This window comes from Gopherus flavomarginatus, chromosome 6 (assembly GCF_025201925.1).
Source record: "Gopherus flavomarginatus isolate rGopFla2 chromosome 6, rGopFla2.mat.asm, whole genome shotgun sequence".
NCBI lineage: Eukaryota > Metazoa > Chordata > Testudines > Testudinidae > Gopherus > Gopherus flavomarginatus.
In genome coordinates, this window is record NC_066622.1 from 58,578,180 (window position 1) to 58,595,552 (window position 17,373).

A 17,373-nucleotide genomic window follows, 5' to 3' on the forward strand; every position below is an offset into this window, starting at 1 on the left:
GTTCGCAGCTGGTAGTGGGAGAGTTGGCTGGCCCCTTTTCTTTTCTCCAGCTGGCACAGGATGAGGGGGTCACTCTGAGTGCAGCATGTCTTGAGAAGTATCCCAAACCACAAGACAAATGGTCTCTGTGAAGGGTTGCTTCCCACAGTGCTAAGATGTAGCCACCTCTGGCAGGATCCATGGTGGCTACTATTTGCTAGTGACAGGCCACGGAAATTTCTTACCTATTTTGCCCCTCCATGCCAGGCCTGCACAACATACGGCCCACGGGCAACGTGCGGCCCGTGAAGTCTCACTGTGCGTCCCGCAGCCGGGAATCAAAGGGCTCTGGGCTGCCCGTAGCCGCGGGGAATCCAAACCCCTTTAAAGTTCAGCCGCGGCCGGGATTCAAAAGGTTCTGAGCTGCCCGCAGCCGCAGGGAGCCCAGAGCTCTTTAAATCTCAGCCGCGGCCAGGATTTATAGGGCTCTGGGCAGGCGGGCGGGGAGCTCAGAGCTCTTTAAATCCCAGCCACCAGGGCCGGCTTTAGGCCAATTTAACCAATTCCCTTGAATCGGCCTCGCTCCTAAGAGGACCCCGCACCCAAGCCCCAGTACCAGCAAAAGCCAGTGCGCTGTACCAGGGTGGCCCAGTTTCCCCAGGGGGCAATTTAAAAGGCCTGGGGCTCCCAGCAGGGGCTGGAACCCCAGGCCCTTTAAATTGCCACTAGAGCCCTGCTGCTGGAGCCCTGGGGTATGGCTGCGGGGCTCTGGGGGCTATTTAAAAAGTCCAGGACTCCCATTGCTTCTACCTCCCCGGCCCTTTAAATAGCCACTGGAGCCCCGCCGCTTCCCCAGGGTTCCCGCGGCTATTTACAGAGCTGGGGCAGTGGAAGCAGGGGCGCCCCGGGCCCTTGAAATAGCCCCCAAGCCCCAGGCTGCTGCTGCTACCCTAGTGGGAGAGGGGGGAGGAGGAGGAGGAGGAGGAGGAGAAGGAGGCACTCACCATAGAGGATGGGCTGTACCCCCTGTACCTGCACCCCCTGCCCTGCCTGCAGCCAGCCCGTCCCCAGCCAGCCCCTGCTGCACCCCCTGCCCGCACCAGCCCCGCACCTCCTGCCCTGCTTGCACCAGTTCCTGCCTGCAGCCTGCCCATCTCCAGCCAGCCCCACACCCCCTGCCTTGCCTTCAGCCCTGCACCAACCCCTGTCTCCAGCCAGCCCTGCACCCCCTTCCCTGTCTCCAGCCAGCCCCTGCCACACTGCCTGCCCTGCCCGCACCAGCCCTGCACCCCCTGCCCTGTCTCCAGCCAACCCCTGCCATACTGCCTGCCCTGCCCGCACCAGCCCTGCACCCCCTGCCCTGTCTCCAGCCAACCCCGTACCCCCTGCCTTGCCTTCAGCCCTGCACCAACCCGTCTCCAGCCAACCCCTGCCGCACCCCGCTGCCTGAAGCCAGCCAGTCCCGCACTCCTTTGTCTCCAGCCCTGCCAACCCATGCCGCACCCTCCCTGTGGCCCTGCCTGAAGCCAGCCAGCCCACCCCACACCTCTTGTCTCCAGCCTGCCCCACACCCCTTGCCCAGCCTGCAGCCAGACCCTACCTCTCGCATCCTCCCCCTCCCCCACCTCCAGCCAGCCCCATGTTCACTGGTGCCCTGCAGTTCCGAGGGAAGTAACCCTGCACACCTGCTTCAATGAGATGGGCAGGGAGCAGCTGGGACCCACACATGTGCACCCTAGCACACCCTAAGGGAGTGGCAGAGCTCATTTCTAGTTCAGACCCATCTTTTTAAAAAAGAACTTTTAGGTAGGGTTAACATACATCTGTACTTTCCCGGACATGTCAGGCTTTTTGGTTCTTAAATCGCCATCTGGGAGGAAAATACGGACGTATGGTAACCCTACTGGTACAAAAAATACATACTGTGGCAGAACTTTTTATAGGGAACCGGTTGTTAAGAACTGAAAGGCTTTTTTTTCCCCAATCATCCCTGCGGGGCCCCGCCAAAAATGTTCAAATTGGGCCCCGCACTTCCTAAAGCCGGCCTGCCAGCCACGGCCGGGATTCAAAGGGCTCTGGGCTGCTCGCAGAGATTCCCGGCCGCAGCTGAGGTTTAAAGGTCTCAGGGCTCCCCACCGCCACGGGCAGCCCAGAGCCCTTTGAATCCCGGCAGCAGCTGAGATTTAAAGGGCTCAGGGATCCCTGTGGCTGCAGGCAGCACAGAGCCCTTTGAATCCTGGCGGCAGCTCCAGGGGATGGAGTGAGGCTGGGATTTCAAGGGCTCAGGCTCCCCTCAGCAGCAGGAGCTCTGGGACCTTTAAATCCCTGCCCCAGCCCTGAAAAGCTCCGGGTTCCCCCAGTCGTCAGAGCCCCAGGCCCTTTAATTTGACCCTGAGGGCTCCCAGCCACCTCTTTGGCTGGGAGTCCCTGGTTGATTTAACATCAAGTAACACCTCCCCACCACCAACCTTCCTTTTTGACCCACAGCTGTTTTGGTGGGGCGGCGCTGGGGAAGGAGGGTTTGTTTCTGCAGGGCTGGGCGGGGTGTTTCCGCCAGGCTGGGAGGTCCTGAGTGGGGGGTGTTTCCGCAGGGCCGGGGGGTTTCGGTCCTCAGCTGTTTTCTTTGGAGTATTGTGGCCCTCGCTGTTTTACTCAAAGTACTGTACAGGAACTTTTCAGGGGGATTAAGGCAAAATGCCACATTTATTAGTAATACAGGTATCAATTAATACTCTATGATATGCACATGAGATATATATCACAGTCATGCATTCACGCACACACACAGACATAAACACACTCCGTCTTGCTGTTGTTACCAACTAGTTGCTCCCCTTAACTGCACTGGCCAGGTGAGTTAGATGGGGGAGGGGTGGAGCCGGGCTTCTACCGATCCAAATCGATGGTCCGATGGTGACAAGACGAGATCCGGGGTCCTTCTGCAAGACACCTCGCATTTATAGCAGCTTCCCTCTTATGCAAATCTAGACCAGATTCAAAATCTGGGTCTGCGTCCGTTGGTCTTTGTGCTGCTTTTCTCTGGGTGTTGTCCCAATGCTGCTCAAAGAGGGTGTTTTCTAAAGAAGGTGCTTGCTTCTAATCCCTGAGGCCATCAATATGTCTGCTCTTCTTTATTGGGCCCACTTGACAAGTTGTATTGTCCTTTGCTCTGGCTCCCATTCCCTCTTCAACTGTTGTAGCTGTCTGGAGGTGGGTGTCTTCCAAGCCTCACTCATTCACACCTCATTCAGTCAATAGAGCAATTGATTACAGAGTGCGGGGGAAGATCTTATTCTACTTCTAGCAAAAAGGCACATGTTTTCTTTTACTTTAACTATACTATCCTTAGGGGCTATAACATTTGATACAAAGTTTTCTACCAATTTTCTATATAGGGATCTAATACAAAGTTGTATGAAAATAGAGAGGCACAATGCCAAGTCATATGAATTACAAAATAACATCATGCCGGATGCAATGTCATAAAGATAAAGATACTTAATACAAAATAACACAATGCAACGTTATAAAGATTTATAGAGATAGTTAATACAGAGATTTCTCTACATCACCACTTTACGAGTTGTGCAGGCCTGCTGACGGCATTCGCGGGGCTTCTTGCTCGTGTGGATTCTCTGATGCTGAATAAGGTGAGAGCTGCGATTGAAGGTTTTCCCGCACTCACTGCATTCATAGGACCCCTCCTGTGTGTGGATTCTCTGATGCCGAATAAGGTGTGAGCTGCGACTGAAAGTTTTCCCGCACTCAGTGCATTCATAGGATCTCTTCCCTGTGTGGATTCTCTGATGCCCAATAAGGTGCGAGCTGCGACTGAAAGTTTTCCCGCACTCATTGCATTCACAGGGCCTCTCCCCTGTGTGGATTCTCTGATGTTGAGAAAGGCCTGATCTGTAAGTGAAGTTTTTCCCACACTCAGCACATGTATTTTTTTTTGCTTTTCCCTGCAGATTTCCTGCTGTATTCTGGTTTCCTTAAGGCCCTTCTGAGTTCCCTGACAGGAAATAAATTTATCCATTTTCTCCCCTGGCTGGTTTCCCTGCTCTTTTTCTGGTCTGTGCTGAACCTCACACGTCATTGCATCACCTGCTGTGATAGAGACAGAAACCTCAAACAGGGATGGAAAGGGGAAGGCCAAACCAAAACAAGTGCTGGAGAGAGGACAAATAAAAATCAGGAACTCAGCTCCCCCCAACAGGAGAGAGGAGGGGATCAATTCAGCCTTCACATCCCATCCAACTTCACAGGGGGAAGGGAGAAAGCTACTGCCCGGTGTCTGCTAGCATCTATAGGAAGCCTTGAGCTATATTTACCCTGCGGATGCGACCCCTGCTATGGACAATAATGAACTGAGAGACTTCCCAAGAGCTTTGTAGGGCATCCTAGATGTTTCCTTCAGGCACTTACAGATTCTGAGTTGGTTTAATGTTTCCTCATCTGTGCGGGGAGATCTCAGGATCTCTCTTTCCTCTGAACCCTGGAGCTCTGGGACCCATGGCTCTTCCCCTTGTTCCAGCTGGGAGATCATATCACGTTGGAAAACCAGAAACTCCGCTCAGATGAAAGAAAACAAAGGAGTTCAGTTGATTTCATACAACTTGATCATCAAAAACATTCTGTTAATTTATCTTCAGTGCTTAGTGTGACCTAGTGTGCCTGGGGCAGTCCTCACTGAAAATGCCAAGGTCAGAGCAGGCTGAAAAAGGGAGAGCAGATGCTCCCCATACTGGTGGTTAACACTGAAGTTAAACTCACTGACCAGTCACAAACTGTGCTTCTGATCCCACACACTGGTTAACGAGACTCTGAAAAAAGAAATCACACGGCCCCCTTTATTGCATGACAGTTCTCTGACTCCTAATCAGCAACTAGGTCCCGTACAGTGAGAGGTTATTTAAAAACTCTGCTCACTGTGATACAGCATGGCCAGAGGGCAGCAGGAGAGTGATCCTAATTGGATCCAGGAAGTGGGTGGGTAGAAGGTTAGCCACATTACCCAGGTTTGGATCTCATCCAAAATACCATGCTGCCAGCCAATCCTTTAGCAGTTAAACTAAATGTTTAGAAGAAAGAACAAATGAAAGAATGAAGTTAAATTCCATCCTTCCAGACAATTCTTTAGCATCTAAACTAAAGGTTTAAAAGAAAGAAAGACAGAAAGAATTTAAATGGAAAAGCAGTCAGATACATTCCAAAATGGATATATCAGGTTCTTAGCAGTATTGGTGAGTTGCTGGCTTGAAAGTCTGTCTGGAACGCATCCACAGCTTGGATGGGTCATTCAGTCCTTTGTTCCAGGGTTCAGTTTGTAGAGAAGTTGCTCCAGAGGTAGGAAGGGGGATTGAAGACAAGATGGAGATGATGCAGCTGCGCTTTATATTCCTTTTGCCATGTGGCTTGTACTTCCTGTGTCCCAAACACAAGCTTCACAGCACATGGCATGGAAAAGCTTTGGAGGTTTCATTACACAGGCAAACCCCGGCATGTCTTGCTGACTCAATAGGTGTATCCCCTTGGTCCATAGGTTCATTGTACAGCTGATGACCCTCAATGGGCCATCAAACATGCTAGGCAATGTTGATGCCAATATGTCTGGGGGTGTCACCCAGAAAAACTGCACAAGTCTGGAAATACAGATATACCTTACATATCTGTAACTCACAATACAAAGGTGATAGAAACATAGAAACAAAATTATCATACTTGGCAAATCATAACATTTTCACTGACACTTTACATGGCATACCTAGCATGATTCATTGCAATTTTATCAGATTATATTATTTTATTATTAATACCAAAGTGTCTCACAATTTCATGCAGTCTCACACTTGCTAAACTAGTGAATTCCCAGGACCAGTTCCCCAGGTCCTTGAAGATGCCAAACATTGTGCTTAGGAGGGATTGAAATACCCACATATCTGCTGGGAACACACACACAGACACTGTGTCAATCTGTACCCCTGTGTTCACTCTTCTAGAAAATTATGATCAATTTTGTACCCAGTATGGCTTGTGAGGTATCATTAGAAAACGCATAACCTACTGAATATTATCCTCCTGTTAAAATGTGTAGTAACACTGTATGTAAAATTGTGAGATTTTACAGTATGATATTACTGAAAAAGTTACAGTTCTGGGGAACACCCACAGACCAGTTCCTCAGAGACAGCAAGGCAAACAGCTGGTCAAACAGCCATTCTCCTGCAGGGGGAAGGTGTGAAGACATTAAGGGCTGGTCTACACTACGGGGGGAAATCGATCTTAGATACGCAAATTCAGCTACGTGAATAACGTAACTGAAGTCGAATATCTAAGATCGGATTACTCACCCATCCTCACCGCGCGGGATCGATGTCCGCGGCTCCCCCTGTCAAATCAGCAACTCCGTTGGGGTTGGTGTTGTTCCGGAATCGATATAAGCGCGCTCGGGGATCGATATATGGCGTCTAGATGAGACGCCATATATCGATCCCCGAGCAATCGATTTTAACCCGCCGATACGGTGGGTAGTCTAGATGTAGCCTTACATTCCATCACAGGGACCTATTGAGGCTGTTGTGGAAAACGACCACAGGATTAATATTTGAATCAGCTCAGCCTGAGGCTCTTTTCTTGGTTACAAGCACGCAGGGGGCGACAGCTATTGGAATACTGTTCCCGAGCTAAAAATCACACAAGCCTTTTACAGCTTAAAACCACAAACAATGACACATACGTTGCACGTTAATTTCCTTATTTGGAATATATTGCAAAATATGATGCAGGTCAAAAGCAAGCTGAACAATCAGTTTTCCATATTTGGCCTTTCCTGTTATTTTTATTACACCTGGTGATATGGGAGCAAGACTCTCCATGTCTCAAGAAATGTCACTACCAACCTAGGCCATTTTCACATGCTGGGGTGCAATCCAGATCAGCGAGGAGTTGTGTCATCTGTAATCCTGGGTGAGATTCAGTGTTCTGCTGCTGGAGCTCCCCTGTCTGGATACTCCCAGCCAGCGTTCAAGGACGCACTGAGTGTCTGTATGATAAGTAACCCTGGACTGGCAGCTCTGACTCCAGCCGCCTGCTTGTTACACCCCAAGCACATTCTGGTTTGGGTAGAGAAGGCTCAGGGTTTGAGAGAAGGCTGGGGGTAGGAAGCTTCTGTTCATTATGCTGGACCTAACCCCAGTTTTACTTGAGTAAAGAGGAGATATTTGACATTGTGTGATGCTGCTCCTGTGCTCTGTTCCCAAAGTGTTCTGCAGCAGAGGAGGGTCTCTGGTAGTATGTATGTTACTGGCCTATTGGGGTGATGCTGAAACAGGACAGGGTACAGATGGCATTGTGGGGGTGGCATGAACCTTCACTCTTCATTTCCCCTTCCAAGAACAGAAGGGACAGGAATCCTTACCCAGCAAGACCATCGTCTCATAGTTCCCCTGCATGACATCTCTGTAGAGGGCTCTCTGAGTGGGGTCCAGCAGAGTCCCCTCTTCCCTGGAGAAATACACAGACACCTCCTCGAAGGTCACCGGCCCCTGAAAGAGCAGGAGTCCAATACTCAGTACCTGCTGACCCACTCACAACCCCACTATTCACGGAACAGCAGCACCAGGGAAATGGAAGCTCCGGGAGGCACATGTTAACAGAGTCCCACCCCACCTTGCTTACAGCAGCCAGGAGGCATCAGAGGGTAGAAAGAGAGAACCTTTGTGTCTCCCATCTGACAGACAGAAGCAGGGTCTTCACATTTATCACATAGCTACTAGCCAGAGCTTAATATAGGAGATGGGGCTGTCTCTGGACCCTGATAGTGGCTCCCTGGTAGGAATCCAAGCACTCTCCAAATAAAATATATGGAAGAAAGGGGAAGTCAATCATAAAGAATAGAAGTTAGAAGGTCAGAATTGTAGTGCCCATTAACAAAGGTTTAGAGAAAATAGAGCCTATCAAACTAACGGGATATCCTTATTGGATGAGATCAAAAGTTTGGTTGCAGCTAATAGTATTGATGTAATATACCTAAACTTCCGTAAGGGACATGACTTGATTAGCACAATATTTTTACTAAAAAAAACTAGAATGATACAAAATAAACACGGCATACATTAAATAGATTAAAAACTCTGATAGTAAATGGGGAACCATGATCGAGTGGATTTCTTTCTAGCAGGTTCCTGCAGGGATTGGTTCTTGGCCCTGTGCTATTTAACATTCTTATCCATGACTTAGAAGAGAGTACAAAATCATCACTGATAAAGTTTACAGTTGCCACAAAGATTGGGGTTGGTGGTAATTAATGAAATGTCAGTAGATTCAGGCTCCATCACTGAGAGTCTGGGAAGTTGTCCCAGCCCTGGCTGGAGGGTTATTTCCTGTTCCACAAAGAGGGGAAGTTCCATTCCCAACTCCTGTGCCTTGAAATTAGGACCTATCTGACACTACACCCCCATATTCATCATAGTGGTATGATTATAATATGATTAGGACATAATTATGATCTATTTTGTAGAAGATGCATCATGTGTGGTGTCACTGGAAAAGTTCTGATTTGCTGAATATGATTATCCTATTTGTGTGCACATATCATGTTCGTATCTGAAGTTATGGATATTGACTCTGGATCTGTATTTCAAATGTGCTTACTCTGGGTAACACCCACAATGAGCCTTTCAGGTACAACAATGAAGAAGCCAGACAGTGCTGATGGCTCAACAAAGACAATGGACTGTGGAAGAGCTTAGCCTTCCTGTGAATGTTTCAGCCAGCCTATGAGTCATGGCTACTATGACTCAGCAGGGCCTGTGACCAGACCACATGACACTAAACTCCATTTTAGTACCTGTATTTTTCCACAAACTGGACTAGGAACTGAGTTTGGAACAAAAGGTTCCCACCATATGGAAAAGCTACATAAGGTGGGGTGTGACATCATCTCTTGGCCTCATTCTCCACACAAGAGAACTTCTGGAAACACCTGAGAAACAAAAACGGATGTGGGGGAAGTGCTGCTCCCAGGATCAAGAGATTTCTAGCTTGTGTATGGAAACTTGGGGGACTGCTTGTACCATCAGTCAGGGTGAGAAATTGCTAATTCAAATTCTATCCATCTAGTATGTTAGGCTTAGTCTGAGTTTTGGTTATTTGCTAAATAATCTGCTTTGATCTGTTTGTTATCACTTATAATCACTTAATCTATCTTTCTGCAGTTAATAAACTTGTTTGATGCTTTATCTTAACCAGCGTATTTTGAGTGAAGTGTCTGGGGAAAATCTCAGCTTGTTGTGCACATCTGTCCCATATCGAGGGGAAGGGGAACTACATTAATGAGCTTGCATTATAGAGATCCCTGTGCACTATAAGATGGTATCATTCTGGATTTATACTACAGCAAGTGTGCAAGGTTGGGGAGTGGGAAATTGGCTCTTGTCTTCTATCTGTCCTTGAGTGGCTTAGGTAACGCACTCAGGTAGCTTAGTTGGCTGCATGGCGCCACCTGCTGTTGTGTTGGGTGATAACAGGCCCTGGAGAGGCTGGCGAAATCTCCAGCAAAGCAGTGTGAGAAGGGCCAGCCCAGCGTGAGGGTTAGAGGACACAGCAGTTCCCAGAAGCTCCACAAACTGCCTCCTGGGGGTGACAACCCATCACGCCCTACACTACACAAGTCTCAGCAGGTTTGTCACATGCTGTCCCCTCCCTTTCTCCACCCGAGATATTTCCTGCTTCCCACCACCTCTAGCAATTCCCACCCTCTTATGCATTTACTGCTCCTCAACCTCCAAGCAGAGCCCGCCACCCTGATAATCTCTTACCTGAGCCAGCTCCATTGCAGCCATTTCCTTGCCCCTGGGAGGACGAGATGATCTGCAGCGAAACATGGATGTTATTCTCTGGCCTGCCGGGGTGAAAAGGGCAAGGTGTGAGAATTCAGACTAGGCTTTTGTCCATTCCCCAAGCCGATTCCCCCCAGCTTTTCCCCTGCTAATGCACATTCTAGGTTCTAGCACACTGTGAAGCACAGAGTGACCTTATTCCAGTACAGGCCTAGCCCCCTCCCACCAGGGTGTAACCCTCTGACACATGGGGAAACCCTCCCAGTAACAGTCTCTCTCTTACACGTATCAAGTTTGCGGACAACACCAAGCTGGGAGGGGTTGTAAGTGCTTTGGAGGATTGGATTAAAATTCAAAATGATCTGGACAAACGGGAGAAATGATCTGAAGTAAATAGGATCAAATTCAGTAGAGACAAGTGCAAAGTACTCCACGTTGGAAGGAACAATCGGAGGCCAGAGAAGAGCAGAAACAAAGGAGTCACTTTGGGGGATTCTCCCTGTCATTGTCCCCAAGGCAGCTGTCTCAGGTTTACAAAGGTGTTTCATGTTCCAGCCTTTATACAGTCTCTCCTGGGAGTGCCCCTTTCATGGACTGGGCCTAGTTTTAGTTTTTGGTAGTTAACAATCTTGGTTTATTGTTCATCTAACCAGTATGTGTGGATTGAAGTGTGTTGGAAACTCTGTTTGGGATAACAAGCTGGTGCATGTCATTTTCCGCTGATGAAATGACAGACTTCATATGAGCTTGGGTCGTTCAGTAGCGTGCTGGACAGTGCAAGATGCACATTTCTGGGGGAAAGTTGGGCACTTGAGAATTTGCTGGTTTTCTCCTGAGGTGTAATTCATGAGTGGCTGTCTAGCAGCACTCAATACTGTGTAGCTGGGAGTGAGTTACATGCTGGAGACTGTGTGTTAATTGGCCAAGAGGGGCTGTTCTCGCGGGAAAACAGTGGAAAAGGCACCCCATGCTGGAGGACTGAGGGGACAGCTATTTAACAGTCCAGATTGTACTCTGGGTAACATCACAGACACTCATTATGACAGAGCCTCTTACAACACAGAGAAAGTAAATCCATGTCCCAGAAATCGAAGACTCCAGACAGAGGGCAAGTGTCCCTGGCACTGCTTCTTGCTGACAGAGAGGTTCAGAGACAGTGCGAGAATCCTGGGGAAGCTGGGAACAGGAAGCATGGGCTGGCGGGGTTCGGTGGAGAAAGGGAACAGGAAGGGCAGGGATATTACTGAATCCAGGATCTCAGCAGTACTAGATGACAGGATAGCACATAGTGCAGCCCATTGGAAAACACAATCCCAACTATACATACAAAATGATGGGGTCTAAATTAGTTGTTTCCACTCAAGAGATGGATCTTGGAGTCACTGTGGATAGTTCTCTGAAAACATCCACTCAATGTGCAGCAGCAGTGAAAAAAAGTGAACAATGTAGGAAATAATTAAGAAAGTGATAGATATGACAGAATATCTCATAGATCATATTTGTAAAAACAGCAAATAAATCCATGATACACCCACATCTTGAATACTGCATGCACATGTCACCCCATCTCAAAAATAGATATATTGGAATTGGAAAAGGTTCAGAAAAGGGCAACAAAAATGATTAGGGGTATGGGACAGTTATGCCAGACCTAACCCCCAGTTTCACTTGAGCAAACAGGAGATATTTGACACTGTGCAATACGGCTCCTGTGCTCTGTTCCCAAAGTGTTCTGCAGCAGAGGAGGGTCTCTGGTATTATGTGTGTCACTGGCCTATTGGGGTGATGCTGAAACAGGACAGGGTACAGATGGCATTGTGGGGGTGGCGTGAACCTTCACTCTTCATTTCCCCTTCCAAGAACAGAAGGGACAGGAACCCTTACCCAGCGAGGTCACAGTCTCATAGTTCTCCTGCATGACATCCCAGTAGAGGGCTCTCTGAGTGGGGTCCAGCAGAGCCCACTCTTCCCTGGTGAAATACATAGCCATCTCCTTGAAGGTCACCAGCCCCTGAAAGAGTAAGAGTCCAACACTAAGGACTTGCTGCCCCACTCACAGCCCCACTATTTGTGGCAGAGAAGAGTGAATCAAATGGAAGCTCTGGGTGGATCATAGTCAGGAGAGTCCCACCTCGACCTGGCTCAGAGTATCCAGCAAATGCCAGGGTGAGGGGATGAAGAGAGAGCCCCTTATCTCTCCCAGCATATCCATCACCCCCCTACTAGCCACTGACTGATACAGGAGATGGAGCCCCTAGCAGGGTCCAGGGAGAGCTCGCTGGTAGGATGCCCAACACCCTCCTCATTGTGAGGAGCGGGATATGAAGGGAGAGGCAGCTCCAATAAGCCTGACTCATGGGTGTCCCCTTTATATCTCACAGCAGCTGATGGTTAATGAGGTCAGGCTCCAGCACTAGGAGTCTGGTCAGTTTGACTAGCTCCATGTAGGTGGGTTATTTTCTCTCTTCACAAATTAGGGCATTTCCACCTCCAAACCTCCTGGGTCTGTTCCTAGAATCTAGGCCACTTAGTAAATAACTCCCAGCAGGTCTGCCACACCCTGGCCTCCTCCTTTCCCCACGCTGTGAATTTCCTGCCCCGCTCCAACCTCCAAACCAGACTCTGCAAACCTTCCCACCTCTGGTGTATTTGCTCTCCCTTTCCTCCAGCAGGAACCCACCAGCAACCCCCCGATAATCTCTACCTGGACTGACTCCACTGCAGCCATTTCTCTTCCCTGTCCCACGCCAGGCTGGGATGAGCTGGAGCAAAACATTCTGCAGCCTGTCTGGGGGAGAAGGGCAGTTGTGGGCGTTTCAGAACCGGTTTTAGTTAATTTCACATCACAATTCCCCCAGGCCCTTTCCCTGCAGACAGACACCCTAGATTCTGTCATGCTGGGAAATGCTCAATCTGTTTATTACAATTTAGACCTGGCCCCTCCTGCCAGGCTAAGTCCACAGACACATTTTTAACCTCCCTTCTCTCTCCCCTCACCCCTTCTCTGAACACAAGGCTAGAAAAGAGCAGAACCAAAGGAGTCACTGTGGGGGATTCCCTCAGACACTGACCCCACGGCAGCCACACCCCAGCAGGGGGAATATGGAGTCAGGAACTGGCTTTTGCTCTGTCTGATCCTTGTTTTGTTCACTGGAAAGTGGTTCTGCCCCAGGATGCAGCAATACATGTGTCTGGGTGGACTAGAGAGCTGGAAATCTCTCCCCACATTCATTTCTCCCACTGCCCCTTTCAGTCTCTCCTTCCCCTGTCCTCTCTCCCTGCCCCTCTGGCTGGGACAGTCCCATTCCTGGGGGCTTTGCTCTCCCATGGCTGGATTTCCTCCTGGCAACCGCTAATGGGAGGAGAAATGAGGTGGTGTTGTTTGTGCAGAGTCACTTTCTTGCCAGACCCTAGGACATTCCCTGAGGTCTTTCAGTTACCTGGAGACTCTGGCTCAGAATTTAGTAGTAACAGGGCCCAGGACTGCCCTAGGGGGCTAGGACCAGCTGCAGAAAGTCATCCCCTGGGCCGGGCAGAGAAGAAGCTTTAATTAAGGTCACTTCCCAGCACAGAGCCCCACTGGGGGAGCAGCAGCTGCCAAGCCTGGTCTCCCAGATCACAATGGAGGCTGCAGCATCTGACCCAGGAAGCTGAACCCCAATATCCTGAGCAGAGAGGGACAGAGTGTATGAGCAGCTTCCCTCCTTTAGCTCTCTGGGGAGAGCAGCTAATGGGAGCCCCTCCTCACAGGGAGAATGGCTGATCTCATTTGACCCACTGTCCATCTGGAATCACTCCTTGTCTTTCCATACAGTGACTCTGGATTAACAACGGTCTCAATGACACCGGATTTCAGAAAGAATGAGTTCAGAACGCTGTGGAAAAGACCATCGTGTGGCAGTGCTGACTCCCTTCCCACCTCCCTCACCCCCGCAGATCTAGGACAAGGACTGGGGGCAAAAATTTTCCAAACGGAACCGAAAGTTCCTGCAGTTTTCAAAAGAGGAGAAAAGTAAATTCTGTGATTTCACACTAACAGTGTTTGCTAAGTGGACAGAAAGTTATCACAGTGACAGGGCACGTGACTGGGGAATGGACTTGGTGACCTGGTGACTAGGAGCCAGGACTCTGGTACAAGTTGACCAGAGAGAAGGATCATGGTTAGCAGCAGCCCCCAGACACCCCCTAGTACCCAGAGCCCAGACCCCCCAGCCAGGGGCCCCAGACACCCCCCAGCCAGGATCCCATCAGATATTCCCTGGGACGCAGCCCCCAGAGTCCCTGGCCAGGGACCCCAGATACCCCTCAAAGCCCCACCGGCCAGAGAAACCCCCACCACACCATGATTGCCAGGTTGGGAATCCCAAAGGGTTCCCCCCACCAAGAGCCCCCAGCAGCCAGGGACCCCCTCAAGGGACCCCCCCCCACTGGGAACTCAGTCCCTCACTGCCTGCCTAGGAACTTCCCCACCCTCCAGAACGATCTACCCTGACATTTGCCTGGGACCCCCTCCTCTGCCCAGTGTGACCCCCTGATGCTTTACAGTGCGACCCATCACTCTGCTTCCCTGGCATGCCCTCACCTAGTGCCAGGGATCCCCTCCCCCAGCTCTGTGCACTGGGCATGGCAACAAAACCAGGAACCAGCGGGGGAAGCACAGACAGAGCCCCTGGCACAGAACCAGGCTCCCTCTAACCCTCTGTCCCGCCTCCCCAAGAGACACCCACCCCCACTGTTCTGCAGCCACCAGGCCCCCAGCGATACCCACCTCCAGGACCCATAGCCTCAGGGATGGGCACATCAGAACCACCACCCCCGAAAACCCCAAACCTCCACAACCCACCAACCTGACTAGGGTACCCCCTGCCCAGCCACCCAGAGGCCTCCCCCTACCACAATGCCCCTTCAGCTGCAATCTCCCCACACAGACACCTTCCCTGCCCCTGCAAGTGTTACCTCACAGAGTGTGAGAAGTGGCTAGAAAGTTAACACCACCTCCTGCTGGCCAGTCACACAGGCAGAGGGAGCCTGGGGAGTGCTTCTTTAACAGGAGAATGGAAGGCCTGGAGGGCAAGAAAGATCCACGGGCTGTCACTAGCAAATAATGGCCACCATGGATCCACCCCAGAGGCGGCTGCATCTTAGCACATTGGGAAACAACCCATCATATTCAATTAGAAATAAAACAACTAGAGAGAAGTGGGGCAAATGTTTGGGGTATTTTATATCAATCTTTGAGACACGCAGAGAGAACCCTGTCACAAACGACATTTGATAACATGAGAGAAAACCACCAAGATCGGAGGGGATTTGATGTTGCTATTAAATAACTAGTGGAAAAGGGGGACTGTTGGACTGGATTTTATATGACTGTCCAATACATAAACAGAATGTGATGGTCCCCCCCGGCCACGGGGCAACCATTCACGTGAGCAGCTCAGAGCCCTTTGAGGAGCTGATTTAAGGGCGGGGGGGAGCTGGAAGGCTCCCTGGACAATGGAAGGGGGCCGCAGGGGAATTGGGAAATGGGGTCTGGGCAGTCTCCATGGGGGATGTGCTCCTCCCTTCCCTTCCCTGCCCTGCAGAGAACGGGAACCTCATCCCATCCCACTCCAGTGGGAGCCATGTTCTGGGGAATGACCCAGGGCAACAATTTCCCACCCAAACAAGGACAAATCGCTGCAGATAAAATGGGTGGGAAAATCCACCCCCCATCGGAGAGATTTTAAATTGACATTTGAGAAGTATGGAGAGAAAAGGGAAAATCAGAGGCAATTAGAGAGCTGATCATTGGGGGGGGGGGAGGAGAATCTCCCTGGATTTTATAGCCACGTGTGATAATGAGAGAGAAAAGGGGAAATCTTGAGAGAATGTGTGTGTGGGAGGAAGTGGCAAAAACAGGGACAGGATCCAGTTAACTCACCTCCCTCCCACCCCGGGAATGTCCTGGCTGCACAGAGACAGATCTACCCCCCCCACCCCAGTGACCTCCCCCCCCTGCAACTCCGGCTTCTCCTCCCCCTCGACACCATCCGCCCTCACACCAAAGGGGGGGGCTCTGCCAGCGCCTCCCCCTGAGCTCAACTCCTGCTCCTCCCCCCAGCCGGATTGTGCCCTTTAGCCCCCCACGAACCCTGCCTCCAGCTGCCTGACCCACCCGCCCATCAATTTCCTGCTCTGCGCCAGCCCCTCCCACGCTCCCTGTTACTCCCCCGCCCCGCTCCAGCCTCCGCCCCCAGGCCCGGGAACGTTACGGCTGGTCCGGGCAGGGGGAAGGGCAGCGGCTTCAGCAGCTGTTACTGGGTATGCGCAGTGCCCGGGAGTAGCACATTGCTATTGGGAGGGATTTAATACACCGCCCCCCCCCGCCTGGCCCGTGGCTCCGCCCCTCCCCCCACACGACGGCCGGGCCCCGGCCCCCCCATCCCAGCGGGGCGGGCGGGCGGATCCTCCTGCAGCCTCCACTGGGGCCGAGGCGCCTTCAAGGCTTCTCCCAGGCTCCCTGGGGCAGAGTCACTTTCCTGCCCCCCAGCACCTCTCATTCCACCGGGGGCCTCCGGGTCACAATGTCCCACCGCCCTTCCCCCGCCTGCAGCTCCGGCTTCTCCCCTCCCGCCCCCCGCCAGCAAACCAAGGGGAACCCCCCGGGCCCAGTCTCTGTCCCCACGACTGGATCCCAGCGGGGGCCGGGGGAGACGATCCTGGCTGCACCTGAGAACAGCCGGCTCACGCTCCAGGCTCGGGCAGCTCCAGGGCTGCTGCAGCACGTGGAGAACCAGGAAGCGAGCTGTTCAGCCCGGTCTCCGGGTCACAATGTGCCAGAGCACCGCTCCCCAGGAGCTGCCCCGCCCCTGAGCTGAGCCGGAGCCCGCCCCACCCCGAGCTGCCCACCGCCCTGAGCTGTGCCTAGAGTCCCACGCACCCAGGGAGTTGCCCCGGCCCCTGGACTGTGACCCAGGCCCCGCCCTCAGGAGCTGCCCTGAACCCATGGTCTTGTGCCCCGAGCCCCACTCCCAGGAGCTGCCCCTGCCCCTGGTCTGCGCCAGAGCCCCGCCCCAGGAGCTGCCCGCCCATGGGCTGTGCCAGAGCCCCGCCCCAGGAGCTGCTCCGCCCCTGCTCTGTCTGGGAGCCCGCCCCGAGGAGCTGCCCCGCCCCCGAGCTGAGCCAGAAGCCCCGCCCCCAGAGCTGCCCGCACCTGGGATGTGTCAGAGCCCCCCCTGGAATTTCCCATGTGGGTCTCTGAGCTTTGTTCTCCTGCCGCCTTCTTCCCAGCACCCCCTGCTCCCTTCCTGTGTCTGCAACACCCCCCTCCCCCGGGGCCGGCTGCAGTGCTCGCTGAGGCTGACTCCAGTGGCTGAAGTTGCCTCCATCTGGCTTCACCTGGAGGGGCGGAAGACAAAGAGAGGAGATGGTCCCAGGGTGTGAACCAGAATCAGGGGCAAGAAAAGAAGGAGTTGTTTGGAAAGGTGGTTTTTTGGGGGGGGTGGTGAGCAGAGGGATTCGAGAAGAAGTTGGGCAGCAGAGCTCAGGGAAATTGAGGGAACCTCCTGGGTGT

General features: G+C 51.8%; 2 protein-coding genes across 2 annotated transcripts in view; both read right to left on the bottom strand.

Annotated features, from left to right (window-relative positions):
- Positions 1-5,813: 5,813 nt before the first annotated feature.
- On the bottom strand, positions 5,814-14,852 carry LOC127054285 (zinc finger protein 75A-like). The gene is made up of 6 exons (XM_050960368.1): positions 14,775-14,852; positions 12,523-12,606; positions 11,703-11,829; positions 9,798-9,880; positions 7,397-7,523; positions 5,814-6,552 (listed from the first exon to the last, which is right to left on the bottom strand). Exons 2-6 carry the CDS (start codon positions 12,592-12,594, stop codon positions 6,524-6,526), a joined length of 438 nt encoding a protein of 145 aa, XP_050816325.1. The 5' UTR covers positions 12,595-12,606; positions 14,775-14,852; the 3' UTR covers positions 5,814-6,523.
- The window catches only part of LOC127054300 (zinc finger protein 707-like), a 1,187,881-nt gene continuing 1,177,072 nt past the window's right edge, over positions 6,565-17,373 (bottom strand). The window contains exon 4 of the mRNA XM_050960390.1: positions 6,565-7,164. The gene's annotated coding sequence lies outside the window, so the exon portion shown is untranslated. The remainder of the gene's footprint in view (positions 7,165-17,373) is intronic.